This window comes from Anthonomus grandis, chromosome 7 (assembly GCF_022605725.1).
Source record: "Anthonomus grandis grandis chromosome 7, icAntGran1.3, whole genome shotgun sequence".
Taxonomy (NCBI): Eukaryota; Metazoa; Arthropoda; class Insecta; order Coleoptera; family Curculionidae; genus Anthonomus; species Anthonomus grandis.
The window spans coordinates 24,211,227-24,227,024 of record NC_065552.1 but is presented as its reverse complement, the minus strand read 5'-3'; the positions used below and the strand labels follow the sequence as shown (position 1 = coordinate 24,227,024).

General features: G+C 30.8%; 1 protein-coding gene across 3 annotated transcripts in view; it reads right to left on the bottom strand.

Annotated features, from left to right (window-relative positions):
• Positions 1-720: 720 nt before the first annotated feature.
• The window catches only part of LOC126738478 (anillin-like), a 46,439-nt gene continuing 31,361 nt past the window's right edge, over positions 721-15,798 (bottom strand). For all 3 annotated transcript variants that reach the window (XM_050443841.1, XM_050443840.1, XM_050443842.1), the window contains exons 13-19: positions 14,434-14,554; positions 14,136-14,303; positions 13,812-14,050; positions 10,747-10,917; positions 5,706-5,900; positions 5,478-5,650; positions 721-985 (exon numbers count right to left, since the gene is read on the bottom strand). In XM_050443841.1, the coding sequence (XP_050299798.1) occupies positions 883-985; positions 5,478-5,650; positions 5,706-5,900; positions 10,747-10,917; positions 13,812-14,050; positions 14,136-14,303; positions 14,434-14,554 (1,170 nt within the window). In that variant the 3' untranslated portion in view covers positions 721-882. The remainder of the gene's footprint in view (positions 986-5,477; positions 5,651-5,705; positions 5,901-10,746; positions 10,918-13,811; positions 14,051-14,135; positions 14,304-14,433; positions 14,555-15,798) is intronic.

Here is a 15,798-nt window from a genome sequence, read left to right as displayed (position 1 = left end):
AATAACTAAATGAAAAACGCAGCTTTCTTAAATTTGTATAGAAATAACTTGTAAAGTAATTCTAATTGTTCTATTACCACGCATCCCATTTAGAAATGTGTGAACTAAAGAAGTCTGTATAATCAAACATCCAATTTATTATAAATATATAAAATATATTTTTTTATTTACAAATACATAAGTATAAAAGTATTAGAAAAACCTAATTACTAAATCTTAAGGGACATTAGTTGATTAATGATGGTTATATATCCCCTTATACTTCTGGAAGCAATTCAAATGTAAAATTACTGATTATATGTAACATATGATTATACAAAACCTAAAGTTAAAATAAAAAAAAAACGGTTAGTCAAAAACATAATATAGACTTGTTATTTACATAGAATTATAATTGTATTTATTAAGTAGTTGACCTTTTAATTTTTTTTTGAATCATATATACATTATCCAGAGTTACATTCTTATATCAGAAGAAATAGCCAGAACTTTAGGAATTAGGAGAAGGTTTAGGAATTACGCGATATCAAATTAAAAATATTCTTTGTTATTTTGTGTCTAACCTTAAAGCAACTATTTTCCCAATTAAATACAGGTAAATTAAATTAAATACTGGTGTAACAAAGAAATATAAAAAAGTATAGTATTGCAAAAACGCAAAAAATGATTGACCATCGCGTTTAAATTGAATAGCGGATACTTAATTTGAAAGGCTCTGTATACTATGGTATAATTTATTATAGAGCCTAATGAAATAATCCGTATAAAAAATAGTAAACTGCATTTTTTTTAAATTTCTTTGGTCAACGTTTAGCTAATTTAAATTTAACAAAAAAAAAGTTACAAACATTATTATTAAGTTATAAAACGGATTACAAGATCCTAATGTGGTGGGTTGCCCCACATCCTGATTGCTGTTAGCGCCGCGTTTATTTTTTGACACCACTCAATTCTTTCCTCTTTTGTATCTGCTGATAACAGGTGCCTGAAAAACAATGAACTGTGATAAAGAGTGATTCTAGTAATTTTTTTTTCTAACTAATTTATTTATTCTTTACTTTTACAACGTACACTTGTATTCCAAAATGTACGCTAATCTGGCTAGTAATTTGGAACTACCCATTATTAATAACTGTTTTAATCAACAGTTTACTATTATTTTCTTAGAGTGAAGAATCAATCTAATCTACCTTAAAAAATCATTCTAAATATAAAACGAATTAAATCATATTCAAAAAATATATTTAACTTAGAAAAATAAAAAAATCGAATTATATGTTCAAACTGCCTATCACCAATACGAATGCAGACCCGGCATCTTTTTATAAACGACCTTTTGATACATCTTGCATTCCTGGCAATTAATTTCTTGGGTTGCGTTATTTATGCACTGTCGTAATTCAGCAATATTATTTACAGTAAAAAATTTTTAGGGGGTTCACGTCTCGAGACCTGGGAGGCCATAAAATTGAAACAATTCGGCCGATCCATCTTTTGGGGTACGTTCGGTTTAAATAATGACAAACTTGAAGGACATAATGTAACGGCGCCAGCACCATTTTGGAACCACATTATTCCGCCAATGATCAAAGGAACATCTTGATCTACAAGAAGCGGTGGTTTGTTTGGACAGAAATGGAAACGAGTCGCCGGTTCAGATTTTCTGGTAATTCGAATAAACCAATTACACTTCCGTTCAAGGTATCGGTCCACAGATTTACTTTGAATCGGTACTGGGACCTTTCTTCTCGAATGAGGAGGGAACGCATAAAAATGTAAATAATTGTGCATGCTTACAAAGCCATTCTTTTTAAATGTACTCTCATCCGTCAATCCGACAATTCGAATCCTCTCGATTTTTTTGAAACATTCTACGGCAAAGCCGTAGACCTGGTTCCTAATCCTGAGACAGCAGATTTTGCACCCGTCTTTCTTCTCGAAAGGGAATTTGAGGTATCCTGCCTTCGGAATAGGTGCGGTGAAAATTGATAAGCATATGATAATCAGGCTATCCTGACAAATTTGGAACTCTTTCTTGATAAAGGTTAGCTGCTGCTAGACCATTTTCTCTGCATTCTCCGGAAATGAGATGCATGCTTGCATACTCCTGGGCAGTATATGGTACGGGCATATTAGAACTATTAATCAGCAACACAAAAAGCTCAATCAACACAAAGTCCACAGAGAAAAGTCTGTATATTAAATAGATTTCCAAAACAAATAAATCCAAATTAGAAGCTAACATTCAAATCCGCATACAAGCACAAGTTGTTAAATCATTTTTTATTTTTCAAAGTTAAAAACTTGATATAATTCCTTTTATTTTTCGAATGATCTAAGGTAGATAAGGTTCATCCTTCACTCTGAGACAATTATAGTAAATTGTTGAATAAAATAACGGGTATTTTTAAAAAGTAGATGAATTGAGCATACTTTTCAAAGTACTATCCAAGTTACTGTTTCTTTTCTAAAGTATGAGGTGTTAAGGGACTGAAAATAAAAATAAGTCAAACTTCACTTTAAAAAATATTTCTTATTAAACGGTTTGACCGTTCAGTTTGTTTGTTTTTGATCCATGAAATGGCTACTTAGTGATGAGCAAAACTAAAATCAGAATCTAAAAAATACGACTTTTTGAGGTGACAATCTTATCCAAGAATACGATGATTTTGACAAATTTCATTAGAGTGCCAATATCCAGAAAACTGTCAATTTTTACTTAAGTAATTTTATTCAAGATATTTTGGATTCTTATGAGTTGCTCCACCAGCAAATGTAAATTTAAAGAACTCAACTTTTTAGCCTTTTCTAGTAAGGCGAAGTGAATATGTGGACAGATGTAGAGAAAAAACCTTTGCGCTAATAATGTTTTTACTTTGGAAGGGAGCACTTTTGTGTCTCGTATTATGACTGTGTTATATGGTTTTTAAAGTATCTTTTTAAACATATTGCCTTAAACCTATTTTTGCATAAAAAGCTGCCTAATGTCTAACAATTCCGTTTTCTTAAATAAAAGGCCCATAGGATATAGTTTCGGATTTTTATAAATTATTTTTTTTATTAGCGGCCATAAGGCATAAAATATGTTTTCTCAAAATTAATAATCAAAAGATTGAATCATATAAAGATTTTAGATAGACCTTGTTCGACGTTTTGAACGCTGTACAACTATTTGCCATGTAGAATATCCCGGAATCATCAGCGAAAAATGTCAATTTTCCACGGGACTTGACGGATTTGAAACAGATTTCCAATGTATAAAACAACTCGTGGTAGACCACAAGTAACTTCGGCTTCTGTACTAATAATATGCTCAATTTAGACGATTTGACAAATAAGACTAAAATAGGTCTCAACTCTTCTAAAACCGAGTTTTCCCACTAGTGTCAATAGTTTGGCATGATTCACAGTGTCAAATGCCCTGGTCAAATCAACAAAGACGCATAAAGTTATTTGGAACTATCTAGGGCACTATTGATGCTTCCTACTTTTTATTATTGGTTCCATAATTTTGCCGACAGTGTTTAATAGGTTTATAGTTTGACCGATTTGCAAATAGATTTTATGATAGATTGTTAAAATATCCTTGAACATTTTCCTTTTTCAAAATAAATATTTATTACATGTGTAAGAGGAGGTTGAGGTATACATTCTTTAAACATTTCCGTTCTTATTCCATCATTTCCAGGACTTTTGTATTTTTTTAGAAAACTTATAATTTTTATAACTTCGCTAGAATTTGTTGGTGATAACTGATAATAAGAATAATAAATAATAATAATGAAAATGTTGGTTTAATTAAAGCCATTTGGATCTTTTGTAGTCAGTTTTGCCATATTTTTTCTAATATTTTTAAAGTACTCTTTTAAGCATTAAGTTATGTCACTTTTGTTTGAAACACTTTGTCCATCCCTCTCAATTTCACAAAACTCTTCTCTTTTTTCATGCTTAGTTAATATCTGCCTTGCATTTTTGCAGACGTAATCAGATTTCTTAATATTTTCATCCATTTTAGGTAAATAATGTAGGCTTGATCTAAAACCATATTTAATTTATTTCTATAATCCTTCTCATGGCGTACAAATTCTGAATTTCTAAGCAACTTCTTTACTTTCTTTAGTAATTTGTATTTCGTGTTTATTTATTTATTTATTTAATGAGTTACTTATTTTGGTATTACGTCACTGTTATAATAAAAATCAATTTAGAAAATTCTCACACGCTCAATTATTGAAAAGAAGAAAATAGATTTAGTTAAGAAATATGAACTTCATTTAACATACCTTTCGTTATAAGTCCAATAAATCTTAAATACAATAATTTACTTTTTATATTTTTCTATATACCCAGGAGCTGAGAAACTATCGACCTCTGACCTCGTTTTTTTTTTCTCAATATCCTAAGTAACTCGAATATTGAAATTGAAAAGAACGAAAAAACTATTTATTGAATAAATATACGTAATTTGAACCAACATTTCGGTAGTTAAATCTACTACTGTTAGGTAAATAAAATTAAATTAAAAATATAAAAATAGTTATATTTTTTTATATCTTTCACGTTAATAACAATGACGTAATACCCAACCAAATAAGACAGTCAATACAGATTTTACTTTACTGATTTAATCAAACCAGGCGTAATCCAAGGATTTTTACTTGTTCTCTTCCTATTTATTTTTTTAATTGTTGATGCGATTTCAATGTGTGCTTTAAATTATTTTTTTTTGTAAAATTTAACGTCATCTACCTATTCCATGTGTTAGTGAAGGTTTTTCCACTGTTTGCTATTCTGCAGTTCTATTAAGTTTTTTTTTAAATTTAATGGATAGTGTACGGCAATACAGCAATGATCTGCGATTTGATTTTAAAATAAGAAAGAATGCACTCGATCTATTGGACTTTTTGATATTAGAAATAGACTATTCCCGGCAGATTGATGTTTCTGGCCTTGTAATCTCGTTTATTGACGATTCTAGTAACTATTATTATAAGTACACACATACAGTGCTTTCATTTGAAAACGAACCGCTCTTAATATTTTTTCTTAAGAAAAATCAATATAAGGTAATTTAGAGATACAGGAAAAAACCGCGAATTCACGCAATCCAAATTTCAATCAAATTTAAATCATTAATTTCATCTTAAATTCCAGTAGCTATCCCTTGAATATCTGATGCGATTTTAATCTCTCTCTCGTGGTAAAAATTGGAGAAAGCTCAAAATCCAAAATATTTAACTAACCAAATATAGTTGAGGATTGTGATTTAAAAAAATCTTAAAGATCTAAAAAGACATTTTTGTGTCCATCTAAATTATAGATATTCAAACACTCAATATTTAACTCTACTCATAAGTGAGTTTGTTACATTCAAAATGTTTCTGATTTATCGATATATAATCTATATCCCTTATCTTCACTGACGACAAGAAACCCAAAAGAATGCACACCTTGGAAGAGTTAGTAGTAATGCTTACCTTATAACTGTTTTATCTCCTCTCCTTAACACCACCAAACTGTCTTTATCTTGAGGATAAACGGGTCTTTCCCTTTCTAATAAGAAAGTGTGTAGTCTGGCGCAAATTTCTCTACTAACAGGTCCAACCGTTTTGGTTACACAACTATGAAGGTCTATTGTGTCAATTGGCGCCTAAAAACAATAGTAAGTTTACTATAATAGGAAAAAAAACAATGAAACAGCGTACCATTTTCTTTTCGTCCTCCGGATATTTCCAATAACTAAGCGTATGACCTTTCAATAAACACCATCTTCTATGCCAGGCACCAAATCCCGATATGTCCTCGAACATCGTTAAAAACGCCCTGTGCTCCACCGTTACTGCGAGTTCACAATGGATTTTCATTTCAACGCTGCCTTCTAAGGGGCTCATTGGTGGAGTCTAAAAATTAAATAAATTGCTATTTGTATGCGCAAAACACATTTTTGTGATCAATTTTAAATACAGATTTTTCATTATGCAAAAAGAAATTCGAAAGTTTTTTTATTTACCCAAAAAGAAAAATACAGTATTAATATTATTATCCCTCTCCTGCTCAAAATGTTTCTCGTCGTTCCTCCATTTAAACGGACTTTTGTAAAAGTTGTAAAGTTTAAACAGTTTTTATTCTCGTAGAAATGATCGAAAATTTTTAGTATGGTCGTCTTCTGAATTTGATGATGGATATGTGGATTAAGGTTTAAATCTTTTAAATGTGTAATAAGTTTTTGTAATTCCCGTTGCAGATATGATAAATGGTATATGTGGTGTCCGAGCGACCCAATAAGACTTAAGTTCCTCGACTATATCTCTGGAACCGTTCGCCGTATGACTAAGGGGTAAAAAAAAATTCGGTATAAAGGCAACCGGGCTTAACTGCTATCTTAAAATGCAATTTTGGAATTATATTTTCTTTAAAACTCGCATAATAGACTAATTTTTTTTTACATTTTTAAAGAGAACCAATTTATTTATCATTTTCGTAAAAAAATCAGTTATTTCAAAAACAAAGGTAGTAAGTCCTTCTCCGCCAGGAGACTAATCTTGACGCCATGACCCAAAATCCTAAAAAAAAGCAAATGGAATGAATATGATATTTTCTTTATGAAAAAGTAGCCAAATAACATCCATCTCATTCCTAACCTCAAATATTGGGATAATTTCCGGAATTTGAAGAGGGCGCGAACATTTATTTGGAAAGCACGCTACACTTTTAGGTAGCCCTTGGAAAATTAAACAAATGAAATACTGGCATCTTTAGAAATCAATCCCCAAATTAGTAGTAGAAAAATCTTGAGAATTGGGTATTCCTATTTCCTAAGTACGGTTCATCGCATTCTTCGAATCTAGTTATGTCTGTAAACCATAGTTAAGTACCTTGCTAAATATCATAGAGGTATACCTGTTTTTATACAGTTTAGTCTATTTTACTTTATAATCAAATTATAAATACCTCATGTTTTTTTTGACATTTGTTGCTATTTTAGGCTATACACCTACCATATCAACTTACACCAAGCCCGTGTTCTCCGGTTTTCGACCGAAGGATACATTTTTTCCACTGGCTATTAAACATGGTAGCAGAAAATATGCTCAATTTCTTTCAAATGTATTGTGGACTGACGACGCCATATTCGATAGCGATGGGCAATTAAAATAACATAATATGCAATTTTGGCTACGAAATAATCCGCGCTGAATTTGAGAAGTTCAGCATCAAGAAAGATATAGATAGTGTCAATGTTTGGTGTGGGATAATTGGAGGGCGGGTTGTTGATCCATTTATTTTGGACGGCGCACTACCTACTTTCTTAGAAAATGTTCGTCCAATTTGATTTTAAGATACTCCGTGATTTAATAAGATATTCAGATGTGCATCAAAAATAACAGAGGCCATTTTAAATACCTGAGTGGCCATTAGATCACTTTCTTTTTCCTTTATTAAAAAACGGTTCTTTTTAGAGCCACAGACCATAACCTAAGAAGAACTCAGTAAACTAACTATAACATACTCTTGATTATATCTATAATCTTAAAGTGACTTAATAAGTTCAGGATGTGTTTAGTCCTTTTGAAGCGACATAAATCTTCTGATGATATATATTTTTATTGATTTATATTTTTTGGACTCACAATTGCCTCTTTAACATTTTATATCTGAATTTTTAATAGTTTTAGGAAATTTACCGCGCGATCAAGAGCCCTTCAAAGATCCATTTCCCAATATTTGAGGTTAGGAACGAAATTTTGAAAAAGGGTTTTCACTGGCTTCTTTAAATGTTATTTGGATACTTTTTCATAAAAACAAAGTCATATACCATTTAATTTTTTTAGGATTTCAAGATTATGGTGTCAAAATTAGCCACCTGGCGGAGAAGGATTCAACTAAATTAAAGTATATTTTGGTTGATTCTTATTGCCTAAGGAATGCTTTTTTCAACAATACCAAATTTCTTAAAATTGGTCAAACCTCTACGAAGTTAAACCATGTTATTGCAAAAACAATTGAACGCCCCCCACAATCCTTGTTTGTAAAATACCTGATTTTCTTTTTTCGAACATGATAGATAAACGGGTTCTACTTAAAAATATGGAAAAAAAAGTTTTTAGTTTATTATCCAGTTACGCCCTCTGGTGATAATTTTTAAACCCTGAAAATATTTTCCAGCGATTCTTCATGACCGATTTACCCAATAATTTTTTTACCCTTAAGTCTTATTGGGTCACCCGATACATGTGTTTTTTTTCCAAATTCGTTAAATTTCCGTAGCAAGGAGTGAGCATTTTTTTTAGGTATTAATGTATTATCTGTTCGATTAGCAAGTATTGTTTTATCTGTATTAATTTTAATATCATATTATAGTTTGTAACTTTTATTTTCAAAAATAATTTCTGCGGTAATATGGATTGTTTTCTTTTCTAAGTTTTAGCTTTAGGGCTACCTTTTGGTGTATTAATATTATTATTAAACATTTGTTGTAAAAAAGATTTTTACAACAAAAAGCTTTTTACGTTTAAGCTTATTAACTAAATCCATTTAGGAACTAGTTGGTGTAGTTAATAAAAGAACTAGCTAAAAAGAACTACTTAGAAGACTAAACATACTGTAACTCAATTCGACAATAAATACAGAGATTTGCACGCACAAGAGGAACTTCGCGCATGGAAAATGTTCACTTCTATGCAATCATTCACTTATATAAGTATAATAAACACAATGCAAAAAAAATACTTAGTAAATGACTACAAAACTAACACAGTTTGTATTTTTATCAAATCAACAATATAGCAGATTTTTCTCCTTTTTCTCAAAGCTCATATAAACCTAACAACTTATAAAATATAAATAAAATTAATGCATATCTAGATACTAATTTAGCACTTACTGATATGGAAGTATTACATACATTAAAAACAGGCCAAAAGCTATAGTGAGTCCATACAAAATTCCAACTTTTCTGTTTTCCGAATATGGTTACGTAAGCGTCAAGCCCTTATTGGATTGACACGTAACCATGATTGACACTTACGCTGATTTATGGAAAATGTTTAAAAAAATATTCCAATTTATAAAAAGCAGGAGAAAAATCAAATTGAAATTTATCGCAATTAAAAAACAATTTTTTCAATTGCTTTAAACCTACATACTCTTCATTCTATATTATATCCTCGAATTAAAAATTTAATAGACATGCGTCAACATGGGTTTATGAAGGGCAGATCAACTACCACAAATATAGTTACGATCTCTAAATTATCTCTGAGTGAATTGTATTTTACGAAAATATATCAGGAAGGAAAAATAATAATTTACCTCTGAACCCTGCCAAATGTAAAACAGTATTCACTCAGAAAAAAAAATTAATAATTTTTGAATATCTTATAAATGATACATCAGTGTCTAGGTGAATAGAATTTGGCGGTTATTTTTGACTCTGCTCTTACATTTATCCCACATATCAGGAACTTGAGTATATATATCGGATATTCCTGAAGTATGTTTCATTAAAGTGCGACGTTAAAATAGTCTATCCAGAGATCGGATTTCCACAACAAGAACTATTGGGAATCCAAATTTTCACTTCTTTCTCTTAATGATACTAAGCTGACCCAGAGTTTTTGTTTAAGGTGGTAAATAACATAATCGATTCACCAGACCTACTTTTAATCTTTCAAGTTCCTCATATTTCTGCTAGAAATATGCGCATAGCTTCTATTTGTTAAGAGCAAGAACCAATATTTCAAAATTGTCTTACGACGAACCAGCAATTTACATAATTCATTACAGGATCGGTGTAACTGTAGCATTGCACGAATTAAAAATGTTCGACTTTCTTAGACATGCTAGAGTTGGCTAAGTTGTATATTCTATATTTATTTGGTTAGTTATACGTAGGTATTTTTTCCCACTTAGTAAGAAGGAATTAAATTTAAGTTTATTTATGAGAAATAATAGTGAAAAGTAGAAAGAAAATTTGTTTAATAATTTTTCGTATCAATTAAACAGTGTCATTAATTCCTTGATACCTAATTTTCATATGTTTGCTTCAACGTACGTTTAAAACAATCAGGTATACAAAAGTAGATATTTTTCATAAACACAGGATGACAGATAAAATCGTAAATAACCATTGATATAGTTTTTTAACTCTCGGATTAACCGACATTAGGTTGGTTTTATTACTAGTGCAATATGCATGTTCTGTGATATGAATTGGTGTTTTATTAAGAAAAATTTTATTTGCAATTTTTTGAAAGTAAAGTTGTCTAATATCAAAAAATCAGATTCGTCAAAGAGTATTCTCCAAATCAATATTCCATGTGTAATTAATATTACATAGTGAAAAAGATAATACAAAATAATACTTAGACAACATTCCTCGATTATGGAGGTTACCCAACCGATACTCCAAATTATCACAAAGATAAATGGGTGCGAAATTACCCTATAACCTAAAAGCCTAAGACGAAGTCGACATTTCAATTTAAATCCACTCGCGAACAGGGCGGTATCAACTTATGCCCAGGAAAAAATAATACTGTAACGGGAGTAGAGGTCTGGGGCGATGAGGAATGACGCAGGAAACGGTGCTATTTAGGTGGGTGTGTAGAAAATCAATTATGAATCTCTGTTTACAGTAACACTAAAGTAACCCTTGGTACGTAATATACATATAGTGCTTAACATAATTTTAGTGTTTGTGTAACCTGAATAACAATTTTATAATATTAACATAAAATTACTTACATTATTTAAACTCCACACTTTCTTGCTAACAGCCTGCACTGAAAATACAACATAACCCATTAAAGCAAACGAGGAAGATCTAACAGCTTGGGGACCTCCGGGTGATTCTTTTGGCGGACGAACCAATCTGGATTCCTGTTTATTCTTTTTAGGGGTGGTCCCTTTAGAACCCTAAAATACATTTATTTGTGAAAAAACAATCACCACTTTATCGTCTACAATATTTTATTTAGGCATTTTTTTACTTGTAACGTGTTTTGTCTAAAATTATGAAATTTTGTTGACAAAGAGTTTACTATACAACCAAATTGTATAGACATGGAGTCAAGAATCTGGGAGGATCTGGAAACTGGCAATGATAACTGATGAGTCTACTGTGCTCCTATCCTTTTTGTTAATAAGACATACAGTTTCGAGAATAAAAAGAAACGGTTAAAATACTGCTTGCAGTAAAAAGGGGTTTACGGAATCTTGGTCACATGAATGGTTTGGCTTAGGTATCTAACTGTACCTTTTGTGCGAGACAAATATTGTTTGAATTAGCTGTTTAGCATAGAACCACAAAAACATATATCATAACGTAAATAGGATTCCATTAGTGCGAAATATGCCTGTCTAACTCATTTGAAATTATCCTAAAAGCATATTTGTTGTGCATTTTTCAAAATCGCGTTCTCAAGATAAACATGTGATTGTAATGGTAGAGTGGATGATTTGGAACACTGATATTTTGATTGTGTCTACAATGCAAATGCTTCTGAATGTTTATTGTGTCAGTTAGACGAACATTATTTATTACCAATCAATGTAGAATCCTTAATTTCTATGATAAGCCAAAATAGTCACATTTTTACAATAGTTATAAATTTTGTTAAAATGTGTAAAAGACAGTTATAGGGTATTATATTCTCTTGTTATCCATTTATGTTATATCATTTTATCCTGGTCGATTGTCCTAAGTTTGTCAAATAATTAAGTTGCCTGACGTGTGTGACCCTGTTTTCTATGTTTTGGGGTATTTGAGGTGTTTATTTTTGAATGAATAGTTTTGGGATTTTAAGGATTTATTAGTTAATTGTAGTGCCTATATGCGCTATGTGCAAATCTAATAAAAAAAAGATAAACTGGCCTTAAGCAGAATTTAAAATACATGATGAATAATTAAGACATAGTTTATCTGAGTCACACCAGTCCTTGATTCAATTTAAGCCACGGTTAATAATATCAGTCAACATTCCCTCCCCATTCCCGAGAAATCATTTAGATCATCAGCGTTTAATTTGGAATCTAAACATTTTTCGACAGAATTTTTCCCTCTAAGTTCATTTGCAATATGTCAAGCTTTCCTGTGCTTGTTAGAAGAAGTTTATTTTTCTATAGTAGTATTGCTTTGCTGCTTTTAAAACCTATGAGGTGTTGATCTATAAACATTAAAAGAATTAATAAAAAACTGGTTCTCCATATTGAATTTTCTAATAATAATAATTGGTAATTTGTCTAATAACGTATAATACTTCTAATTACTCCTGGTAAATAATCTACCCCACCGATTAACCCTGTCCTTTTTTCTTTTGTTTATCGAAAAGCTACAATAAACCACCTCGTGATCAGAAAAAACGTCTTTTATGCTACATTTAATATCTTGCTTCCTTAAAATTGAAGTCACATCGTTTACCAAGTTATGCATTAAAGTGATATCAGTATCCACGGAAAGAGAATCTAACTTAAAATCACAAAGAATTAAATTTGATTTTGAGGGAAGACTGAAAATGGTTAATTATAGTTTTTCCAAAAATTCGGCAACGTTACTAGACGGTGCTCGATAGACACATAAAACATACATATTTATATTATGACAACAAACAAGACATAATTCAAATGTAAGCTCTTTTTTGTGATTGTCAAAACTATCAATTATCCTAGGGAATATTCCGAATAGTAGTCCACATTTTTTTAAATTTTATTATACATTTTCATGAAGTGCTGTTTTACACAAGAGATTATTACCAATTAATATTTAACAGTCCAGCATTATTACTAGTGCAATTAGCTTTATGGACATTTTAAAAAGTAGTATTAGGCTATAGCAAATTGTTTTTGACTTCTACAAAAAAATCTATAAAAGGATGATATAAATCTTCTTTGACAATGAATACACACTCATTTCGTTCCATAAAATTGAATCTAAAATTTTACCCTGTCTATTTTTCACATAATTGAACTGGATCTTATCAGAAAAGGAAAGTGAATTTACAAAGTAAAATGATTTATTATCATAATTAAGCAGTATAGTTATCAGAATCGTTGGCAGTCCATATTATCGAAGGAAAATTAAAATCACCGCAAATTATCAATTTACAATCACCCATCCTTTGGCTAATCCAATCCAAATGGACAAAAAAATAGCTTGCACTTAAAGGAAAACTCATTTATCTTCGGCATCATTTTCTAAACCGTTAATTCGAGATACTTAAACATTTTTTAGTTACAATAAACACTCTGCCACCAGTAGATTTTTGCGAACCCAAGGTCTTCTTATCCCTGCAAAAAATGCATTGAAGGCTAAGGTCAATAACCTCAATTTTAAAACCAGGACTCCGTAATAAATATAATATCAAAATAGTTTATTTGGACATTCATTTTAAAATTAGTTAATTTAGTTTGAAGGCCTTGTATATTTTGATAAAAAGCAGTATACTTGTTAGAAGCTACACTAACAGCAAACAAACTTATATTTTGCAAATTCATGCAATTCTTTACATGTATTATTTTAGATAGGTCGTCTTTGCGCCATTCCATTTTTCCATGTGTGTAAGATGTTCGGTAATATATAAACATTTTTGCTTCTAAGATACATGAGGAACATTGAAATGTTCACTTTTAATAGTGATATTATATTTTAGGCCCTTTATAAGGTAAGAAAAAAAATTAAATCGGTTACGAACTGGAGTCAAATTAAAAATTTAGGCGATTTTCACAGAGACATTCTGTTACGAGAAAAAAATACAAGTTTTAATGAATATCTAGCGGGCAGAAATTTAATTTATTAATTTAATAATTTTTACCTTCTTATTGATGTGATATTTGACCTCATGTGGTAAACATTCTTCTTGAGCCTGCAGACAGTACACCTCAAACGTAACGGTAAAATCGCTGTAAATGTTGTTTAAAACAACGGTTCCCGGAACGTATAAGTCCACATCTGGATTTTTGCTGTTGCTAGCTACCGTCGATACTAACTTTGTCGGCACTACTTGCTCTCCGCATTTAATTAGGCATACCACGTGGTGGCCCTTACCTCCAGCTATAAGAAAAAAAAATCTCATTATATTTTAAAGTTCTTTAGTTAAAGAGTTACTTTAAAAATACTCAATATATAGAATTCTTACCTGCAGCCAGTGCTGTAACATATTTTTGCTTCATGGGCAGAACTATGTTAGAAATCGTTAATGTTCCCTTTTCGATTGGCAGATGTTGAGAATGTACAGTTCGTGGCCGCAGTGTACCTTCCACTTTCATTCTTTGTATCTCATGTAAAGCGGCCTGTCTCCTGTTTGCTAAAAAATACACAACAATATACTGGTGTTTTGTGGTTAAACAGGTCAAGTGCTAAAGAAGGCTATATTTTGAGACCAATAACAAAATCGCTATTTTCCCTTCTTCATCGTGAATATAGATGCCACTTACTTGCTACAAGAAGTACTCTTTCGGCCTCCACCTGCTCAGTAGATCCAGAAAATTCTGGGGTGCTGCTACACAAATTCAATGCCTGACTGGTTTGGGCAATTATGTTTTGCTGCCTATTTACCTGAAAAAAGGTAAATAAATATCTTCTTTATTTCATGAAATGCTGATAACGAGAATATTTCAATGGTTTAATTCCGAAAAATGAATTAAACTTTATTAGTATTTATGTGGAATGTTCATAGTATTTGAAGCGATCCGTGAAACGTCATGTGCGACTAAGCAGAACCTCATAATTATCATTTAACATCGTCAAAAGATGTCAGAAGAAATATTCCATATCGATGGAATTTTTTAGAAAATCTTTTTTTTAATTTTGGGAAAATGTGATTAAAACATTGAATTGGTTGGGAAAAGTTAGTTGAAGAAGAGTACCAGATCAATGAGTTTTTTGTGATTTTTGAGTAAGTTTTTCTTAATTTTAGGAGCTAAGTTTTAAACAACTATTAATGGTACTTGGACCTTATTTAATCATATTCTTAATTGGAAAATAATTGCTGGAAACGAGTACCATATCGCTGAATTTCTCGTGATTTTTGTTGAATTTTAAGAGAAAGTTAGTCGAAAATGAGTACCATATTGATGAGTTTATTACGATGTTTAAGAAAACTTGTTTTATTTACTTGCTATTTACATTTCTTTCCTGATTTTTATAACCTAATACAAATAAATGCAGTCAATAAATTAAACATTTAAGTATAATATTGGACCCCAATCTGGAGGGGGATAAATATATTCATCAGGTCACCAATAAATTTTTATAAATCAATTTCAATAATTAAAAAGGTACTTTGACATCAGATACTTGAAAAATATCTACTCAGCAATACAATAAATAATAAATAGACGTTTTGATTTTAAGTAGAGCTTTAGAGGCTTACTTACAACCATTTAGTAATAAAGTAACAAATATGAATTCTGAAAGTTATTTTAGGGAAATAAAGAACGTATTTATCGGATGCATTGTTTAATGAAGCTGGGATTCTTGTTAAAGGGTAATTATATGGCCAATGTATGTCTCCGATAGTACAAATAGCTTAGAAAGATGAAACATTCTTACCACATACGGTTTAACAGCCATACGGGATTTCCTAAAGTCAAAAACCACACTGGCAGAACGATGTTTTTTGTACAGAATATTCCGTTAAAAAAACGGCATATTTGTATACTTTCCCTGTAGTTATCAAGAAATTCAAGATAGCCAATCCATATATTTTAGCTCGGAGAATTTGTATGTATGCGTTTTATTTTTAAACTTTAGAGAAGGAAAAATTGAGTATACTGAATAAAAAAAATTCATCCATTCTA